General features: G+C 35.8%; 1 protein-coding gene across 1 annotated transcript; it reads left to right on the top strand.

The window, feature by feature from the left end:
- Positions 1-3683: 3683 nt before the first annotated feature.
- OR5D3 (olfactory receptor family 5 subfamily D member 3) lies at positions 3684-9577 on the top strand. Its single transcript, XM_073023024.1, has 2 exons — positions 3684-3962; positions 6253-9577. The coding sequence occupies exons 1-2, from the start codon at positions 3934-3936 to the stop codon at positions 7193-7195; spliced, it is 972 nt and encodes a 323-aa protein (XP_072879125.1). The 5' UTR covers positions 3684-3933; the 3' UTR covers positions 7196-9577.
- Positions 9578-22873: the final 13296 nt, after the last annotated feature.

The following is a 22873-nucleotide window of genomic DNA, read 5'->3' as shown; positions in this document are numbered from 1 at the left end:
GGAAGCATGCAAGTGAACGAGTGCAGGAACTGGAGCGAGCAAGTGCAGAACCAGCTGCTTTGGTGCCAGCTGGAGCAAACTCCATGTGAGCTGCATGGCAGTATCCAGGTGGGGTGCCTGTGACCCCAGGCCACAGAGGGTGTGTTAAAATGCTCTCCTAGCTATGCTTTCGGCAGACAGCTGTGTTACCAGTTCAATGGGCCCTTTGCCTCATCACATGAGGAAATTGCCTTCCACCAGTAAGGGCAAAGGGCCAGGGTGACAAACCTTTTGGGTAACCACATCTGGTGCATCCTGAATTTTAGTCAGGTGCCCAAGACGAATGAGGTCATGTGGACATGACCACATTGAAGGAAGGTGAATGTGGAGAATTTTATTGAATGATGAAAGCTGCTCTCAGTGGAGAGGGAGGAGCTGGAAAGGGGATGGGAAGGGAAGGTTGCTGTCCCCTGAAGTCAATCCGCCTCTCTGCCTTTCTTTTCCGAAGTCTAGTTACTTCATCCAGCCGCTGTCTCTGAAGTCAAAGTCACTTCTCTCTGACGTCCAGCCACTTCTTCCTGAGGTTGAGCCACTTTTCTCCTCTGCTAGCTGGGTCTGGGGTCTTATAGGCACCGGATGGAGTGGGGTGAGCCATAGGTAGTTTTGGAAAAGACAACATTCAACTGGTAAAAAGACATTATTCAGAAAGAACCAATCAGGAGAGAGCAGACACATAGGGATGGAAGTTCTCACTTTGGGCCAGGGGTTTCAGGCTTTTTGGCTTGAAGGTGAGGTTTTGCCAAGGACCTGCCCCTGTCTGCCTAGAATTTCTCTGCCTCCTGTCATTATCAAGAACATATTTGTACTTCTGTTGCTCATTTATCTAATTTGGCATAAGGCCCTCCAGGTTTATTTCTGTTGTCACATATAGCAGGATTCCCTTCTTTTTAAGGCTGAATAATATTCCATTTTATGTATATGCCATATTTTTTTGTTTCCATTCATCTGTCAATGGATGTTTAGATTGTTTCCATATTTTGGGTATTGTGAATAATGCTGGAGTGAGCATGGTAGTGTAGATATCTCTTCAAGATCTGGATTTCAGTTCTTTTGGTTATATACCCCAAAGTGAGATTGCTGGTTTGTATACTAATTCTAGTTTTAATATTTTAAGGAACGTTGTTATGTTTCCCATGGTGGCTGCACCACTTTATATGCCCATCAACAATGGACAAGCATCCTATATCTCCACATCCTTGCAACACTAATTATTATTATGATGTTTCATCATAGCCATACTAAAAGGTATGAGGTGATATCTCATTATGGTTTTGTCTTGTAATTCCCAGATGAATAGTGATTTCATCGTCTTTTCATGTACATGTTGGCCATCTGTATGTCTATAATGGAGAAATGTCTATTTAAGTCCTATGCCTGTTTTAATTGGGTATTTCTCTTGTGCTGTTGAATTGTAGGAGTTCCTTATATATTTCACATATTAACTTCTTATAAAACATATGATTAACAAATATTTTCTTCCATTTCATAGGTTGCCTTTTCACTCTGTTGATTGTTTCTTTTGCTTTGCAACTTTTCAGTTTGATACAGTTCCACTGATCTATTTTCACTTTTATTGTTCGTGTTTTTGTCGCCATGTTCAGGAAATAATGGACAAAACCAGTCAGGAAGATTTTCCCCTATATTCTCTTTTGCCGTTAATGACCTTAAATTTAATTTTTAATCTATTTTGAGTTGACTTTTGTGTATCATGTCAGAAGCAGGTCTGACTTCATTCTTTTGCATGTGGATATCCAGTTTTCCTAACAGGATTTGTTGAAGAGACTATCTTTTTTTCCATTATGTATTCTTGGTACACTTGTTAAAGGTTAGATGTCTGTATGTGTGTGGGTTATGTCTGGGCTTTCTATTCTGCCCAATGGTCTATGTGTCTGTTTATATGCCAGTACAATACTATTTTATTTATTGCGATTTTGTAATACATTTTGAAATCAGGAAGAGTGATGCCTCCAGCATTTTCCTTTTTTATTTCATGTTTACTTTAGCTGTTTTGATCTTTTGTATGTTTACAAAAATTTTAGTTTTCTATTCTATTTTAATTGACATTGCATTAAATCATTACATATATTTGAGTAGAATGAATATTTTAACAACAATAAGTTTTCTAATCCATGAACATGGGATGTGAAGCATAAGGTTAACAGAAAGATGGAAATAATAAATGTTAGAACAGAAATAAATGAGATAAGTAATATAAAAAACAATAGAATAAATCAATAAAACTCAGGTTTTTAAAAAATGTAAACATAATTGGCCAAATAATAGGTGGACCAAGAAAAAAGGAGACTCAAATATAAGAGGCACATTGCATCTAACCTACCGAAGTCTTAGAAATTAAGAAGGACCAAAATTGACTACTATGAACAATTGCATGCCTACAAATTGGATGACTTATAAGAAATAAGTACATTTTTAGAAATATATAACCTACAATGACTGAATCATGAAGAAATAGAAACTCTGAACAGATCAAAAACTAATAACAAGATTGAATCAGTAATCAAAAACCTCCCAAGAAAGAAAATGCAGGACAAGACAGTTTCACTTGTGAATTCTACTAAACATATAAAAAGTACAAACACTAATATTTCTAAAAACATTCCAAACATTAAAGAAGTGAGAACACTTTGGGACTCATTTTATGGAACTGGCTTTATGTTGATAACAAAGACAGGCAAAGATACTACAAGAAAAGGAAACCACAGGCGAATATCTTCAATGAACAGAGTCCTATTGCTTTTCTATCTGTAGTTCCTTAGTTGTATCGTGTCTGAGACACCATCAGCTCTTTTGCCCTTGATTTCCCTATGTGCTATATGAGGTCCTCTGCAATGAAATGAGCTTTTCTCTGAAAACACATTAAAAGGTTGTTGCATGATTCCCTCTTCCTCACATGCAAGACACAACCATAACCTTTGATACACCATGACGGTGGTGAAATATAAGTAGAAAGGAACATGGGCCCTTGCATTACTACATGTAGCAGAGATGCTCAATGTTTAGGAATGCATTTTGGACCTTGCACTAGTGAGAAATAAGCTTTTATTCTTTAAAAACATGCTAGATAGATTGCCAAAATTAATGAATACATCATCTTCTCCATCAAATGACATTTTCCATAAACTGGTTTATTTTTAGAAACATATAACCCAGTTTTTTTCAGATTCAATAGTCAACATAAACATCTGAAGATCATTTAGCCATAATTTAAAAAGGCCAATACAAATTGTTTTCTATTAAATAAAAACAATGGTGTGGCTACCAAATGAAGTTTATATTGCTAACAAATGATAAATAAATGATGTAGCATTATTTAGGCGGCTCTGTATTTGGACATATAATAACATAAATATACCTTCATAAAAAGAGAAAATAAATTCCTCATGAGGTAATAATATCCATGTCTAGACTATTGCTTTACAGCTGATTTTTCCCTTTCACATTTCTGTATTTTATACCTATATAAAGTCAAAATTCAGTATTAAGATTAAGTGAAGTTGGTAATACAAATGTCAAGGGCTTTAGAAAAGCACTATACAAACAAGATACCACATGGGACAGTGTTATATCTAATTGCACAAACTGTAGCCTCCAAGGCAATACTTCAGTGACATTCTCTAGTCTTGAGGTCCCCAAGGTCTTGGGGGCATATATTTGTGACACAGTTTGGTGCTAGGACTTAGTTTCTAGATGTGACCTTATCTCTGCTATCTATGAGTTTTCTTAATAGGTTGGGGAAAAAAGTAACATTTAAAATCTTCAAGGAAATATACTCTCAACACTCCTACTGTTGTTTTCAGGTTTGTTTCTATTAATTAAATACTAAGCAGGAGCATTATTGGAGTTCATTAATTTCAGCAAAAGATCCTTCAGTGAATGAATCACTCAAATGCCTCTGTATTTAGGTGAGTTGATTTAGATATTTAAATTTTATTTTAGAAGAAAAATACTAAGTTCTGGTAATCTTAGTATGAGACAAACACACTTGTAGGTCAAAGTCTTCCCCAATCCACTTAGTTCAACGAGCAGAGGACCTTTGTTGTTATATCCCAATTCCTTCTCTCTTTCAAATGATATAATTTCTGGTTTTCTCATTAGGTTCCCACCATGTACCCAGCAATGAAATCAATACTTTGGCAAATAAAGAAGAATAAAACAAAATTGGCCTTATCTTTAAACTTCCTATACTTTCTGAGGAGATAAGTGAGACTAATAACCAAATCTGTAAATGATAGGATATGACTTATGGTAATTTTGAGTTATAAACACTAGTGTTTGCAATGTATACAGAGGAGAAGAAGCAATGAGTAATCTTTATAACAGTAGAAGGTAAAGCATTATAAAGGTGATAATAGATAACAAACTTTATGTAAATGAGCATGTGCTCTATGACAACCTGATACATCTACCATGACTTTAAGAATGTGTTAGTGGTAATGAGATTGAATGTCTAGATCTAAGCAGTTTGGGAAAATCCAGACTGCACAATGTAGTTTTCATGCATTCATCAATAAAAAGCATTAGGGATTGTTAAAGTCATTGACTCTCAGGTTAAATTGATTACAGAAAATTATTCTTGCAATGTGGCAAAGGATATTTCACATTGAGGAGCGTGACTGTGGAATACAGTCATAATCTAGTTTTATAGTGTTAAGATTTTTATAAATAATTGTTTCAGGGAAATTGCTGAGTAATTGCTCCTTTTGGAAGATATCTTTCCTACAGGTACAAGCTTGTGGGAACTAGAGAAAGCTATTGTGTAATGGAAAAACATAAAGGAGAATTGGGAATATAGAGTTATGACTTAGAGTAAAGCCACAAATGAAATTCTACAGTACTTCCATTGTGTGGGTTCAGGAAAATGATTCTCTGCATTGTATTCACAAATGTGTCTACATGTTGATAGCTGTGCTATATAAGCCTCATTTCAATAACTATTCAAGGTTTTTGAAACCACACTAATTAGCTATAATTCTAAGAAATATAAAACTGAATATCTAATATGCTTCATAGCATGTCTTGTAACCATTACAATCATTAGCAATCTTTCTGCTTCCATTCTACTGATTTAAATTTCATATCATGAATATATTATCACATTTTATCATTGAGGAAATGCCTAGTGGCACCAAGGCATATTCACTGAATATTAAGATGTCCTATTTGAGATGGGTCCCCCTGACACTTATCCTTGGCAAAGCTTTCAACTTAAAGGGACAGAATGTATTTTTCCTAAAAACTAATATTTATTTGCACTATTCAGTACTTTTATGTTTATTATTGTCTGTCACCTACCTATCTTCTGAGATTTGCCACCTCAGAAAATAACTTTTCCTTTACTATTACTTCAACTATTTTGTTGCAATAACCTTCTCATAAGTGATATAATACATCATTAAAAAGCATTAAAAATTTTTCAAGTTTAGTGCAACATGCACGAGAAAGATTAGCATATTAGTGCAGCACAGCTCCAGAATGTGTTGAAAGTATTGGATTACAAGGAATGAGAAGGGTGTTAAAAATAAAGCCACCAATAAAATGTTAAATTTACCGTTTTACAGGAATGTTAACATTTTACAATTTGTTAAGAGTTGTAAGTTAACTGTCTCATAGCTTTAGAGGTAAGGCAGGAATGAAACTGTAGAAAAGTATATATTTCCTCCAACAGAAATATTTTCATTTATCTCAGATTCATGCAAACTCAGAGTGGCCCTTCTCGTGAAGCCTGATGTCTATGATGATAGTGAGTCTTATCTGAAATATGGGAAGGTACACCCTATTTTGTTGTTATTCCTGTCTTAATTTTGTTTTTTATTATTCCAGTCACAAAATAGTCCTATTCACCTTGTAATCTTTATATAAGATTATAAGACATATAGAAGACATATATATCTTATATCTTATATCTTCTATATGTCTTATAATCTTATATAAAGATTACAAGGTGAATAGGACTATTTTGTGACTGGAATAATAAAAAACAAAATTCTACATATCTTATAGAAGATATAAGTACTTTATATAAGATATAAGTACTCTACCTTTTGAAATAATGTAACAGTGGAAACCTAGTGTTTTCAGTAACACTCTTAATAAAGACCTACTAAGTGTCTCAATATTTCTTCCTTTCTGTTTCTTATTGCACATATTGGTGCCTACTTCTCTGGATCAATTTTCTTATTTTCTTTTTCATAGAATTCAAAAAAATCAGACTGCTGCAGTCACCTTCATCCTCTTGGGCTTCTCACAATATCCAGACCTTCAGATGCCCCTGTTCCTGGTGTTCCTGACCATCTACACAGTCACTGTGCTGGGGAACCTGGGCATGGTCATGGTCATCAGGATCAACCCCAAACTCCACACCCCCATGTACTTTTTCCTCAGCCACTTGTCCTTTGTCGATTTCTGTTATTCCACCACAGTTACACCCAAATTGCTGGAGAACTTGGTTGTGGAAGACAGAACCATCTGCTTCACAGGATGCATCATGCAATTCTTCTTTGCCTGCATATTTGTGGTGACAGAAACATTCATGCTGGCAGCGATGGCCTATGACCGATTTGTGGCCGTGTGTAACCCTCTGCTCTACACGGTTGCAATGTTCCAGAGGCTTTGCTCCTTGTTAGTGACTGCATCATACTCTTGGAGTTTAGTTTGTTCCCTGACATACACATACTTTCTGTTGAGTTTATCTTTTTGTAGGACTAATTTCATTAATAACTTTGTCTGTGAGCACGCTGCCATTGTTGCTGTGTCTTGCTCTGACCCCTATGTGAGCCAGAAGGTTATTTTAATTTCTGCCACATTCAATGAAGTAAGCAGCCTGGTGATCATTCTCACTTCCTATGCTTTCATTTTAATCACTGTCATGAAGATGCCTTCCACTGGGGGGCGCCAGAAAGCGTTCTCCACGTGTGCCTCTCACCTGACCGCCATTACCATTTTCCACGGGACTATTCTTTTTCTCTACTGTGTTCCTAACTCCAAAAGTTCATGGCTCATGGTCAAGGTGGCCTCTGTCTTTTACACAGTGGTCATTCCCATGCTGAACCCCTTGATCTATAGCCTCAGGAACAAGGACGTAAAAGAGACAGTCAGGAAGTTAGTCATTACCAAATTATTATGTCATAAAATATAATGCTAGAAATATTAATAATTTATCCTTGAGAGTAACAGTACAGTTGTTTAATAACCATTCATTGCATGAAATTGTGATAACCCTCCGACAGTCCAATATCTATTCACACTGATGTTTAGTAAAATAACTTCAAAGTTATAAATATTGTAAGTATGAAATCTTAATTCATTTAAACTAAATTGTTTATGCAGAATATTGTAATACAAAAGTTTTTGTGTTAGTATACGTTTATGTGTGATTGCCTAGGTCAAATTTCAGTTCAATTCAAATATGGCAAAATGCAAAAATTTTTGAGATGATCTGAAGAATAGTAGTTTACAATGAGGAAGTTTACCTGATAACAAAATTACTATAAGAGCTCTTCAGTATAAAACACTATCTAAAAATAATTACAATTGATTCTACATGGGCAATTTTGGCATTAGAAGATTTGCAGACAAACAAAAATAAATAAATTATCTTCCTTACAAAGTCCAGAATCTGGTATAAATTATACTTGGTGTTATAAATTATATTTTTCTTTATGCACTATAACAAAATGATAAATATTTTTGCAAATAAATGCCCATCACCCTAGTTTTGCCACTTATGCCAATATGATTATGCATGTTATTTATTTATTAAAAATGTAATTGAGCTAATTTTCTATTCATTTTCCTTTGTGAGAAATAATATAAAGGAATTCCAATTATCTTTTAACCAGTTTCCCCCTGTGATAGTACAATATAACAACCAGGATAATGATATTGAGATAATACACATATATTATTCAAGCATTAGTTATTTATTGATAAAAATAAATATTCATAAAGTCAATGATATCCAACAATAAGCAATCCTTTCAAATAAGTGACTTGACTGGGGTAGCTCTGTTGATATCAGTTGGGCCACTTGGGTGTCAAGAATAGGGTAACTTGATCAGCTACCTTTGGATCTACAGACCTGTATGTATGTCATCTTCTTTGGACCATTTGGCTAATAGTCTTTGTTGAAAGCCGAGCCATGATAGAGTATTCCAATAATAAAAGCATACTTCAAGTTCCTGCTTGGGTCTCACCTGTTAACATTTTATGAGTCAGAGAAAATCACATGTCCAAGCCCCAAAGCAAGAGTTGAGAAAGTTATCTACTTCTTGTACAGCTGCAAAGTTACAAGTCAACAGTGATGGGTACAGGGAGAAATGAAAAACTGGGTTAAAAATCGATTGAAATATTTACATCTTTAAACACATTCTTCCTTGATAATGCCAGATAACTTTATTGCAGAAAACAGATAACCCATGGCTGTAACTGGTTTTAGAGAAGTTTTCAAATAATTGAAATAATTTGACTGCCTCAACCAAATGGCTGGTTGAGATTAGGTATAAGAACTTACTTGTTCTCCTTGTGTCTTGGCAATCATGATTAAGACTTGCAAGCACAGAATATGAAGACAGCCATATGTTGTAGGTCCAATCCAACCTATTAAAAGTTGCTTGCTTCCCCTCAAGGTTTATTTTTATTTTTTATAAAAAATTGAATAATTTTTTACTATAATGCTTTACACCAAATTTCATGTCTATGTAACTTACTGTACAGGGATACACAACAAAATTCTCAACACTTACAGAATATAGCAAAAGTAACAGAGGATTTATTTTAATTTTTAACTGTCAATAATGAGTCATAATTAAACACTCTAGTGGAGTATTTTAAAAGCTGTGTGTGTGTGTGAGCATGTGTGTATAGTTTAATAAAGATATTAAGGAACACAAAAAAGGATTTAGAAAGTTTGAGTATGCACCGCAGAATATTTAGTATATTCAATAAGGTTTTGAGGATAGACTTAGAATATATTATTTTTAAATATTGATTTTGAAGTTATGTAAGCAGTAATTTGGTAGGTTTTAGTAGAAAGTAAAAATAAAAGAAAAAAGAGTTGCAAATCCATTTAAGACGTGATTTTTTTTTTTAATAAATGTTCATTAAATGGGCAGTTTACACAAATACAATGCAATTTTCCCCCAACATTATCAAATTGTACTTTGAATCTGAAAGTAAACATGTTAACTGTGAAGATAAATGTATTTTAGGTAATGTAAGTTAGCTCGCTAATGGTCATATTAAGTGATAGCTATGGGCTATTTTTTTCTACAAATACATTTGTATGCTGCTCTTCTTTTAAACCTTTGAATCCAGTAGGTATAAATGTGACTTTTTTCCCGTGGAGGGCTGCGGCAGGACATTTGCTGAGTATATGCACAATACTAAAGGAAGTTCTATAGTTTAATGCTCACTTCTTAGTGGATTAACAACTATACAAATTATATCTGGACCATTTTATGTAAATGTCAACTTTCATATTATGTTGACTAAATGAAGACAGCATCAAAGATTGTATTAGAAATTTAATTTCTAATAAATAAGAAATTAAGAAAAGGATAAGAAAATAAATTAAGAAAAGGATAAATTAAGAAATTAAATTAAGAAAAGGATAAATATTTGATTTAATAGTATTTCCTGCTTATGGCATTCTAGATACATAGAATATTTAAGCTCAAGAACACCGTGTTGGTAAAAGTTTCCCCCTGAAACTTGTCATGCGGTTTAAGCACCAGGAAAAAATCTTAGGGAGAGTAAATAAAAACAAGCCTGAACCTGTGGATGTGAGAGAACCAAAGTTCAGGAAAATTTTTGGAGGTAATTCTTGGCGATTTTAGATAACAACTTACGAACAGAATATAGAATACAGCAATACTAATAACAAAGTTTTCGCATAAATTTCAACAATATACAAAGCAAGTTGTATATTATTCTAGGAATTTAAAGTGGATATGTCATTTAAAATTCATCAATGAATCTACCATATTAGCAAAATAAGGGAGAAAAGCATATGTTTATTTCAATTTATATAGTAAAGATATTTATTAAAATTTGTATCTTGTATTAGTCAAAATTTTCCAGAGAAAGGGAACCAAGGGAATGAATAGCTGCTTATGTATATCTGTATCTCTCCATTTGGAGGTATTTATTTATTTTAAAGAATTAGCTCCTGCGATTATAAAGGCGGACAAATACTGAGAACTTCAGGGTAAATCAGCACGCTGGATCCCAGGGCAACCAATGATGAAATTCTAGTCTAATTTGGAAGGCCCAAGAACCAGAGGGCCAGGGGTGTATTTCCAGTGAGAAGGTCAGCAGTTTTGAGACCCAGGAAGAGCGATGTTCCAGTTCCAGTCTATAGGCAAACACCGAATGTCCCAGTTCAAAGGCAGAAAGAGGAAGGAATTTGCCTTTGCTTGGGAGAGAATTAGCCTTTTGTTAGACTCAGGCATATACTGATGGACGCTTCCCATTCGCATTGCCAAGGGCAATCTGCTTTACTTAGGCTTCTGATTTAATTGTTAATCTCATCCAAAAACACCCTTACAAAAAATCCATAATAATGTTTGACTGAATATCTGGGCACCCTGTGGCCCAGTTAATTGATGCATGAAACTAACCTTCACGCACCTGTTCATAATAAAACAAAACAGAAGAAAACAGAAGCTCCCAGAAAAAATAGAAATAGAAACATCTAATTTTTACCTACCAAATCTATAGGTAAATATCACAATTAAGTTAAAATAATCGGCCGGGTATGGTGGTTCCTGCCTGTAATCCCAGCAATTCGGGAGGCTGAGGTAGGCAGATCACAAGGTCAGGAGATCAATACCATCCTGGCCAACATGGCAAAACCCCGATTCTACTAAAAATACAAAAATTAGCTTGGCGTGGTGGCATGTGCTTGTAATACCAGCCATTCAGGAGGCTGAGGTAGGAGAATCGCTTGAACCAGGGAGTTGGAGGTTGCAGTGAGCTGAGATCGCACCACTGTACTCCAGCCTGGAGACAGAATGACACTCTGTCTCAAAAAAACAAAACAAAACAAAACAAAAGAAATAATAGACACTTTGTTTTAAATTTCAACTCAAGGGAAGAGTGTTCATTATTTCCACTTCTGTGGAAACGTTGCCCTAGACAATTAAGACAAGAAAAAAAGAAAAGAATATTAGTGAAGATAGAATAACACTTCCATATTTTAAGATAATACAATTGTATGAACATCCAAATCCAAAAAGATCTATCAAAACCAATTAGAATTAGTAAGGGAATGTAAAAGATCTCTCAATGTAAGATAATTAACATTTCTTTTTCCTGGATCTGTATTATCTGTCTACACCCTTCCACACTGTATTAATCCCAGCATGCCTCAGCTTTAGGGATGATAGTTCTTTTCTGCAGTAACCACTACTGTGGTATATTAAGATTTTTGCCTTTTCATCAATTATTTAACAATTGTAAAAATAATTTTCTGTAATAAATGTTGTTTTGAAATCTCTAGAAAAGATTGTGTTTTTCTTGAATGTACTCAGACTCTTGTTAATAATGCTCTGTGAACTAGACCTTCAAATATGGGTATCTAATCATATCCTTGACTGTGAAGATAGGGCTAAGCATCTTTAAAACAGAAATTGTATTCAGTAATCCATGGTGTATAGTAACATGGCTGACTAAATAATCCTTTGTGCATGATTACAGTGAAGTGCTCACTGAATCAAATGCCTGGAGGACTGAGGTGGCGGTTTCACAAAACTGTCATGGAAGTGGTGGTGATTACAAGAACTGGGATCTTCTGAATGCCTGGGAGAGCTTGCAAAAAGATAATAAAAATTCAGGGCATCCAAATGTTGGCACAATTTACTGTCAGAGAACTACAGATATTTATGGTAACCTTAAGACACTGGGCAAGTGTCCTAAATTTATTAGTGAGAAACTGATGTGTCAGAGATTATGTCTTAAATAAATCCTGTAAAGATACAAGTATTCTTAACATCAGAAAATAATTCTCCTGATTTTGTGCTCTGCAGAATGTTGAGATATCCTCTCCAAAGCAATGACAACGTAGGGCAACTTGTTCTGCAATTAAGCGATTTAAAACATACCGGGTCTTTCAGTTATAGAGGCAACACATATCACATTTGAGTAAGCTGTTGCAAACCATTCGAAAAGTAACCTTCAGCTTGCCTCTCTTGCATAATTCCTTATACCAGGCACTCTTATTGTCTCACCTCTATCTTTTGAATTTTACTCCCAGTAATTGTGGTAGTCAGCCACACATGGAACCCCCAATGATCCTATTCTCTGGTATTCACATCATTGTGTACTCTCCTCCCATACTTTACCTGGCTTGGTCTACGTGATGAATAACATATGGTAGGAATGAGAATACCTCATATCTGAGGTTGTTTTAATAGGCTGTATTCTCTGTCTCTCTTTTTCTCCACTACATTAGGTCTTTCACTCAGCAGGAAGTGGCCAAATTTAAACAACCCTGTGAAGGGAACTTTGGGATGAAGAACCTGAGCTTCTGGCCAACAGTCATCAAGGAACAAGAGGTACCAGCAACCTCTTGAGAGAAGTTTGACGTTAGCTGAGCCTTGAGATTACGTAGCTCTGGAAGCCTGGTTGTAACCTCATGGGAGACTCTAAACTCAGAGCTAAGCTGCTCCTGGATTTCTGATGCATAGAAACCATGAGGTAATCAGTGCTTATTGTTTCCAACTGCTAAGTTTTGGGGATACCTTTTAGCTGTCAATGAACAATTAATGCACATGTATTAGTCTGTTCTCACACTTCTATCAAGAACTACCTTGAGACTTGGTGATTTATGAAGAAAAGAGGTTTAGTTGACACACAGTTCACAGGCTGTACAGGAGGCAGGTCTAAGGAGGCCTCAGGAAACTTTCAATCATGGCAGAAAGGCGAAGGGGAAGCAGGAATGTCTTCTCATGGCCGGCAGGAGAGAGAGAGTGAAAGAGGAAGTGCAAACACTTTAAACCACCAGATTTTCTGAGAACTCATTTACTGTCAGGAGAACAGCAAGGGGGAAGTCTGCCTCTGTGAATCACCTACCAGGTCCCTCCTCCAACACTGAGGATTACAATCGACTTAAGATTTGGGTGGGGACACAGAGTCAAACTATATCAGCAGAATTTTGGTGCCTGGGAATATATTGTTGCCAAATAAAAACCCCAGATGTTAAGGTGGCTTTGGAAATGGGCAGTCAGTTTTGAACAAAATATCATTGAAATCTTAATATGTTTTGGAGATCTTTGATAAGATTACAATTTAGAGATTCCAGGTGAGTGAGAAAAATATTATTGGAAGTTGTAGAAAAGAATATTCTTGTTATGTAGGGCAGGTGTTTAGCAATGCTATTGCCTATAGTACTTTGAAAAGTACAAAATGTGCCTAACATTCTGGGTTATCTAACAAAAGATATTTTCTAAGTGAAATGTTTAAACTTCCACCTGGTTTTGCCTTGAAGATTAGAGTAAGATGAGACAGGCAAGAAACAAACTAAATTATTAATATTGAAAGATCCAGGATTTGATGGCTTTGAAATGTCTTAGCCTCCCATAATGGCAAAAGTTGACAAAATTAAGAAACGGTTTCCAAGGATGATCAAATCTATGGCATTGTTGTGAATACATGATTTAAAGATGAAGTCTAGGATTTGATTATAAAATCTTAAAAAAAAAAAAAATAGAAAAACCTCAGAAAGATCTAAAGTGGTATCTCAGAATATATTCACACAAAAGACTCCCAAAAGAGTTTAAAAGTGCTCTACATCCTCTATCAACAACAAGGCTTTTAGGAATCTTAAGTGTGCCATCTCTGAGCCATCTCATAGAAACCCAAGGTTGGGAAAGACTTATATCTAAAATACTTAAGGATGTGTTTTTATCTCTAATATAGTAGAATTCAATATGATTCATAGAAGAACCACAAAGTTCATTTATGTATATAAGTGTACATGTATACATACACACAAAGTGCACATACACACATATAGATACACACAAACACACACACACAAAGAGAGAGATCACTATGTTGAATTGAAAGACACAGTGACTGAAAAAAATGGAAAAAATCAAAATTCTATTAGCAGAAAACAAGCTAAGAAACCTGCTAAGTTGCAAATATGTTCCACATTTCATAAGAAGAAAGGATGATTCAGACAGTGGCACCAAAAGTCCAGAGGTCAGAGCCAAGGAACCAAGACTAATTAAGCTAATTATTCCCAGATTTTGCAATTTAACCAAAGAAATTTCTAAATTTCCCTGGGTGGACTTTAGAATTGCAATGGATGAGTAATTCCTTCCCATCTGTGGAACAAGAGTGTTTCTTGTGATATCTCTTACCAGTACCAACGTTGTATGCTAGGTTTGCAGAATAACCATTGCTTGTCCCCTTAGTTTCATAGGTTGAGAGAAACTGGAATTGAGAATCTCTAATTAAGAAAATACATCCATGGAGCTTCCTTTATATTTGGTCCTGATGGTGATTACATATTGTCAACTTTAACAAAATGCTGTGGTGGAATAAGGCATTTGGGCCCTTGGGAGGATTTGAGTGTTTTTTATGTGGTGAAGGGACAAGAGTCATTGCGGATCAGAAGGTGTCATGTAGCATCCAACCCCCAAAATGGCACCCAGTAATTTCTACTTTCTTGTAATGATTCATTTGTTTGAAAGGTCCCCAAGATCTGTTTTAATCAGGTATGGTAAAATATACAGAAGTTGACATGACTGTGTTAAAAGAAAAATTTTATTATACTTACAGATCCCTAGAAAGAGGAGGCATGACATGTTCCACGGGGCTATACAAGCAAGCACCAGAGTTGAGTTGGTCCAGAGGTGGAGAGAGTGAAGGGAAATATGAGCAGGAATATTTTTTGTTGTTGTTTCTGAGATGCAGTCTTGCTCTGTGCCCAGGCTGGAGTGCAATGTCATGATCTCAGCTCACTGCAACCTCCGCCTCCCAGGTTCAAGCAATTATTCTGCCTCAGCCTCCCTAGTAGCTGGGATTACAGGTGCCTGCCACCACGCCAGGCTAATTTTGTGTATTTTTAGTAGAGTTGGTGTTTCACCATGTTGGCCATGCTGGTCTCAAACTTCTGACTCCAGGTGATCCACCCACCTGGGCCTCCCAAAATGCTGGGATTACAGGTGTGAGACATGGCACCCAGGGAAATGTGAGCAGGAATCTTTATTGTGGTTTACATGGAAAGAAAATGATGAACAGACCTGTGATTGGCTAGCTTGAATAATTTCAGCAGGCCCTTGTGTGTAGAGGCTTTCCCTAGGTGTCTAGTACCTGGCCCTAGGGATGATTTAGGAAGGAGGATAATGGCCCAGAGCATGAGCGCCTGATAGAGGAGGTGACCTGAACAGGGGTTCCGGATTGGTTAGTTTGCATTAGCAAGGTACACGCCAGGGTGAGTTGTTTATCATCTCTAAGAATTGGCTGAATATGGGTGGGCCCATCCCTCCAGGGTTCACAAGGCCCAAGATGTCAAAGCATCAGAATATAGAACATAAAATACATGGTTAGTACCCTTGTGTAGTCCCCTCTTAGATTGTGTAACCAATAGCATACAGCAAAAGTGACAGTGTGTCACTGGGATATTGGATCATAAAGGTCTCCAACTTGTGTGTTCTCTTGAATCCCTCATCTGGAATAAGCAAAGAGCCATGCTTTGATCTGCCCTTTTGAGAAGCACCCATGGGAAGGAACCGAAGTTTCTGATGAATAGCCCGTGAGGAACCTGCCAATAATCATGAAAGTGAGTATAAAGGTAGAATCTCCAACCCTATTGAGCCGTAAGTTTACCACAGTTCTGAAGAGACCTTCAGCCAGAACCAACCACCTCAGCTGCTTCTGAATTCCTGATCTTCAGAAATTATGGAAGCAAATAAATATTAGTTAAATAACTAAAATACTGTCCAACCTCTTACTGTCCAAATCATCATTGTTTTGCCTAAGGAATTTTTCTGAAACTCAGTAGTTAGATCATCACAAAGGTGAGGCAAGTGAGATGTTTGAGGCAATGAATCCAACCAAACAGATCTCATTCAATGCGTGATAAAAGTTAGTGTAAAAGATCCCAGTAAGGGCCCGGTGCCATGGCTCACGCCTGTAATCCCAACACTGGGAGGCCAAGAGGCGGGTGGATCATGAGGTCAGGAGATCGAGACCATCCTGGCTAATATGGTGAAACCCCATCTCTACTAAAATATGAAAAATAGCCTGGCTTGGTGGTGTGCACCTGTAATCCCACCTATTTGGAAGGCTAAGGCAGGAGAATCACTGGAACCCTTGAGGCAGAGGTTGCATGAGCCAAGATTGTGCCACCGCACTCCAGCCTGGGCAACAGAGCAAGACTCCGTCTCAAAAACAAAAACAAAAAACAAAAAAAAGATTCCAGTGTGACAGTGTGATCTATCCTTGATGGGTGATTATTAGCTATGTTCTGTACTGTTTTCCAGACTATTCTCATGAGACTAAGCTTCGTTGTCCTGCAGTTGCAGCTGACTTCTCAGTGCTTCTTATTTGGTTGTCTTGTCTTTCATGTTTCGCCTACACAGGTACTATTATTAGTTTTACTTATTAAATAAATTTCTTATTAACTAAATTATCTGAGCATGACTGCTTGTATCTAATCTGCTTTGGGGAAAATAAAGAAAAAAACACACACATAATTTTAGTTTAAAAGAAATCTTTAGGGGCACGGGCTGCCTGAAATATTTCTCTGATTTGGGCATTTTAAATTGGCAGATTGGATGATACTCACAGTGTTAGATTCCACAACTGGAGGACAGTACAATGAGATTGGTAAACCGGAGCAGAGTAAAGCTCTTCCTCATTGTGTGTATCTGTGTTCTTGTTCCTGTAAGCATATGATATTTTTCTCTATGACAAGACCTGGTTCAAACTGCAATATTGTTATTCCCCTCAATTCATCATGTTAATCATATGGCTGTACTTCCTTTAATTTGACTGTATATAATAATGTTGGATGGATGTAAAAAAATCTAGATTAGATTATTATTGAGAACATTTTCTTTCTCTCTATTCCATTGGATAAATAAATTTCTCATTTCAACTGGGGTTGTTATTATACCTTATATTAGTAATACCTACAATATTCTTGTGTGTTTTTGTGTTCCCTCTTGTGTTTCTACCATAACTGTAAGAAGATTATGCCCAGGTGGCCTGCTAGTCTCAGAAGAAAGAGAAACGAGGATCAGGGCTACCCTCAGTAACTCCCCAGCTGCAGTGTGTAGCATAGCCATGTTAGCTGATCCCCTGTTGTGTGAGCAAGAAATGTATGCTCAGTGCTTTATGGCATTGGGGTATTATAATTTGTGTATGTAGCAGTAACTTGATGATACAGAACTTGGCACTTTGAAGTGAGATGCTCACCTTTGTGTGTGTGCACACAAACACCAACACACACACACAACTCTGAGATAGGTAGGCTTTGCTCTAGGCCAATTGGTGAATGGTGAGTGATTGAAAGTAAAGGGGGCTATTCAACATAAACCAATGTTTTTATAATTAAAAGTTATTTAAGCAAGTCAATGGATTGATTTTATGTATGTTTAAAATTGTGTGTGTATTCACTTTTGTCATGTTGGTAATTCAGATGCTATCTGTTTTGCTTTATGGTGTGATAGGGATATGCCATTATTCCACCTCCATACATTGAGAGGCATGTTCTTTCTCCACATATCTGTAATGTAATACCTGCCATATTGAAGTACCTCTTAATAACTTAGTCCGTTTCTGAACATTTTATTACGTTCTACTGTGTGCTCATCTGTTCCTATAATAATATCACACTGCATTAATTACCATATGTTAAAGCTAGTCTTGATATTCTGTCAAAAAAAGCCTCAGGGATTTTTTCTTTTTTTTTTTACTCTAGAGACTTACTATTCTTGGCCTTTCACATTTTCAGAAAAATTTTAGGATGTTCTTGTCACTCTCCAAAGGAAATGACAATGATGATAATGACAATCCAGACGATGATGACAAAAATGGTAACAGATTGGTATTTTTATTGGATAGAATGAAGTTTATTTTGGGAGAATTATATATTTTTCCAGTCTTTGAACTTGATATAATTATTTTTAGGTCTGCATTAAATCCTCTTAATATATCTTGGTACACTTATCTTTTATTATTTTGTTGTTGTTGAGACAGAGTCTTGCTTTGTCACCCAGGCTGGAGTGCAGTGGTGTGATCTTGGTTCACTACAACCTCCACCTCCCAGGCTCAAGCGATTCTCTGCCTCAGCCTTCTGAGTAGCTGGGATTACATGCACGCGCTATCATGCCCAGCTAATTGTTGTATTTTTAGTAGACACGGGGTTTCCCCATGTTGGTCAGGCTGGTCTCGAACTCTTGACCTCATGATCTGCCCTCCTTGGCCTTCCAGAATGCTGGGATTACAGGCATGAGCTACCACACCCTGCCTGGTACACTTACCTTTAGAGTTACTGAGCTACCTCTAGGTATTGAATATTTGATACCATCATAAGTAGTCTATCCTTAAATATTTCATTGTAGTTTGCTGTTTTCATAAAGACATACAGTTGATTTTTGTATATTCATTTTGAATTCAGAAATGTTACAAAACTCTCATTCATTTTTCTCTTATCCATGTTATCTCTCCATTGCTGTGTATTATTATCTGTGTAATGCCATCTTACGAAAATGACCTTTTTATAATTCTCTTTCTATTGATCTATCTATAATTGATGCTTGTTTATATGCATTATGACACAACTGTAGCGGTTAAAAGTTATAGTGCAATGATTGACAAAATAAAGAAAACTGTAAATATTGTTATGATTTAAAAAGTAATATCTTATGTTTTAATATTAAGCCTGTTTGTCCTGTAGTTACTTGAAGCTCCTTTATGAAATTAAGAAACATATAGTTTTATTTGCTAAGGAAGTTTTTATATGCTTTGATATTAAATTTTAAAAGAAATAATTCCCATGAATGTTTATTTTATCAAATGCCTTTACTATTTTAACGTATCAATGTTTGGAGGTATTTGAAGTAACATTATTTTATTATAATTATTATTATTGTCAAGGAGAATTTATCTAAAAGTTTAAGAAAAAGACATTGCTCAGACACTTCTTAGGCCTGAAGTCCCCTGGATTTGTTATTCCAGTTTACTTTGATATTTTCCCTTTATTTTCTATCAGAGTCCTTTAGGATACTGTCAACTTTTATAGCTTAGAAAAATAATTTCTCCCATTTGAAAAATTTTTTTATTATACTTTAAGTTCTCGGTTACATGTGCAGAAGGTGCAGTTTTGTTACACAACCATCTGATATTTGACAAAACTGACATACACAAGCAATGGGGAAAAGATTCCCTATTTAATAAATGGTGTTGGGAAAACTAGCTAGCCATATGCAGAAAACTGAAACTGGACTCCTTCCTTACACCTTATACAAAAATTAACTAAAGGTGGATCAAAGACTTAAATGTAGGACCTAGGACCATAAAAATCCTAGAAGAAAACCTGGGCAAGACCATTCAGGACACAGGCATGGGCAAAAACTTCATGTCTAAAACACCAAAAGCAATGGCAACAAAAGTCAAAATTGACAAATGGGATCTAATTACACTAAAGAGCTTCTGTACAGCAAAAGAAACTATCATCAGAGGGAACAGGCAACCTACAGAATGGGAGAAAACTTTTGGCAATCTCTCCATCTGATAAAGGGCTAATATCCAGAATCTACAAGGAACAGTTTTATGACTGTTTCTTAAATAGCAATTGAATTGAGACTATAGACTTTTTCTTTTTAATATCTCTCTTGCCTGGCCTCTTGGATCTTAACATTTCTTCTGGGAAAAAAAATTACCTACAGTTTAACTAGTTCATTTTTAAAAAATTTTCTCTTACTATACTTATTTTGGTAGTAAAAATGACAAATTATATAACCAAATCTATTCTCTCATTGATTACACGACTGAGAAGAGTTTTGCACTATCTTTTAAATAAATCTTTAACTTTGAATTGGCAGAAATTTATTGAAATACATTTTTTTTTTTAGCCCAAGAAGGTGACATGTCATCCATAATTAAGATCTCTATTTAAACAATTTGTTTATATAAAGCAATTTCTCATCCCTCTATTGAAATAGCCACAGTCTGGGTTTCTGTTTTTAAAAACATGTTCAGAACTTATGAAAATAATGACTTAAAGCTGTAATAAAACCACATATTGAGGATAAAAAATGTTAGTATCATATGCACAGATCATTCCTTAACCAAAACTTGCATGCAACTCTGAACAAATTTTGTACGACTGGAATTTAGAATTGCAAGATAATAATATACATAATTAATACTTTTAAAGTTAAAACTTGTTGCACAAATGTGCTTGTGACAACATGGGCTTTCATTGTCTTATTCATTTATTTTTAATTTTTATGGCTACATAGTAGTTGTACATACATATGGGGTACATGTGAAATTTTGATACAAGGATGCCATGCATAATGATTAAATCAGGGTAATTAGGATATTCACCACATCAAGCACTGGTCATTCTTTTAAGAATATTCCAATTTCACTCTTCTAGTTATTTTGAAATATACAATAGATTATAATTAACTATAGTTGTCCTATTGTGTTATGAACTACTGGATCTTATTCTTTCTATCTAACTGTATTTTGGTACTGATTAATCAACACCTGTTTATACACCACTCTCCCCACTACCCTTTGCAGCTTGTGATAACCATTATTCTATTTTCTACATCCATGAGATTGACTTTTTGGCTCCTACATATGGGTGAGAGCATGAATATTTGGATTTCTGGGCCTGGCAAATTTCCCTTAACATAATGACCTTCAGTTCCATCTACACTGTTGCATGTGTTAATCCATTTTTGTTTTGCTATAAAGGAAATTCTGATGTTGGGTAATTTATAAAGGAAAGGGGGTTATTTGGCTTACCATTGTGAAAGCTGTGCAAGAAGCGTGGCATCAGCACCTGCTTCTGGTTAGGGTCTTAGGAATCTCACAATCATGGTGGAAGGCAAAGGGGGAGCAGATATGTCATGGCAAGAAAGAGAGCAAGGCAGAGAGGAGGGAGGTCCCAGACTCACATGAACCACCAGCTCTCACCTGAACTAACAGATCAAAGGCACCAAGCCATCCATGAGTAATCCATCCCCATGACCCAAACACCTACCATTAGGCCTCACCTACAACATTGGAAATCACATTTCTACATGGAATTTGGAGAGGACAAAGATCCAAACTATATAACTGCAAATGACAGAATTTCATTCTTTCTATGACTGAATAATATTCCATTAGGTGTTTATACCACATTTTCTTTATCCATTCATTCGTTGATGGATACAGGTCGATTCCATATCTTGGCTATTGTGAATAATTCTACAATAGACATGCAAGTGCAGGTGTACCTTTGATTTACTGATTTCTTTTTCTTTGAATAGATACCCAATAGTGGATTGCTGGATTGTGTATTAGATCTATATTTTGCTTGTCTTTACTTTTTTGGTTTTGTCTTATACACTAAGATATCTACAAAATAAAAAAGTAAAAAAAAAAATCTTCTGTTTCTGAGTGATATGTTTCAAAGTAATCCTTTGCTTAGATTCTAAAATTATTTTCATTGATTTAATCCCTGACTTGACTTCAACTGGAATAGCAGGTAAAGCATGCTGTTGGAGGTCAGTCGTAGAAGCTTCCAAGCAGATATTTAATTTTTGCTGCCCATGCCCTATTAGAAATAGCTCATAATATAAATATAAACCATAACTAGCTGCTTACATTTAGCCTATCAATTTTCCTAATTTTTTAAATACTAGTTTCACCAGAATTTCCAATCCTTTCAAATAGTTCCAATCCGTCTGAATCCCTTTGTCAGATGGATACAATGCAAAAATTTTCTCCCATTCTCTAGGTTCCCTGTTCACTCCGATGATAGTTACTTTTGCTGTGCAGAAGCTCTTTAGTTTAATTAGATCCCATTTGTCAATTTTAGCTTTTGTTGCCATTGCTTTTAGTGTTTTAGTTATGAAGTCTTTGTCCATGCTTATGTTCTGAATGGTATTGCCTAGGTTTTCTTCTAGGGTTTTTATGGTTTTAGATCTAATGTTTAAGTCTTTAATCCATCTTGAGTTAATTTTTGTGTAAGGTGTAAGGAAGGGATCCAGTTTCAGCTTTCTGCATATGGCTAGCCAGTTTTCCCAACACCATTCATAAAATAGGGAATCCTTTCCCCATTTCTTATTTCTGTCAGGTTTGTCAAATGTCAGATGGTATTCAAAGAGAATAAAATACCTAGGAATACAACTTATAAGGGATATGAAGGATCTCTTCAAGGAGAACTACAAACCACTGCTCAAGGAACTAAGAGAGGATACAAGCACATCGAAAAACATTCCATGCTCATGGATAGGAAGAATCAATATCGTGAAAATGGCCATACTGTGCAAAATAATGTATAGATTCAATGCTATCTCCATCAAGCTACCATTGACTTTCTTCACATAATTGGAAAAAACTACTTTACATTTCACATGGAACCAAAAAACAGTCAGCATAGCCAAGACAAGTCTAAGCAAAAGAACAAAGCTGGAGGGATCACGCTACCTGACTTCAAACTATACTACAAGGCTACAATAGCAAAAACAAAAACAGCATGGTACTGGTATCAAAACAGAGATACAGACCAATGGAACAGAACAGAGGCCTCAGAAATAACACCGCACATTGACTTTGAGAGTCTTAAGGAGTACTT

The sequence above is a fragment of the Chlorocebus sabaeus genome, chromosome 1, assembly GCF_047675955.1.
Source record: "Chlorocebus sabaeus isolate Y175 chromosome 1, mChlSab1.0.hap1, whole genome shotgun sequence".
NCBI lineage: Eukaryota > Metazoa > Chordata > Mammalia > Primates > Cercopithecidae > Chlorocebus > Chlorocebus sabaeus.
Note: the sequence above shows the minus strand (reverse complement) of the source record. Positions and strands in the feature narration are given on the sequence as shown.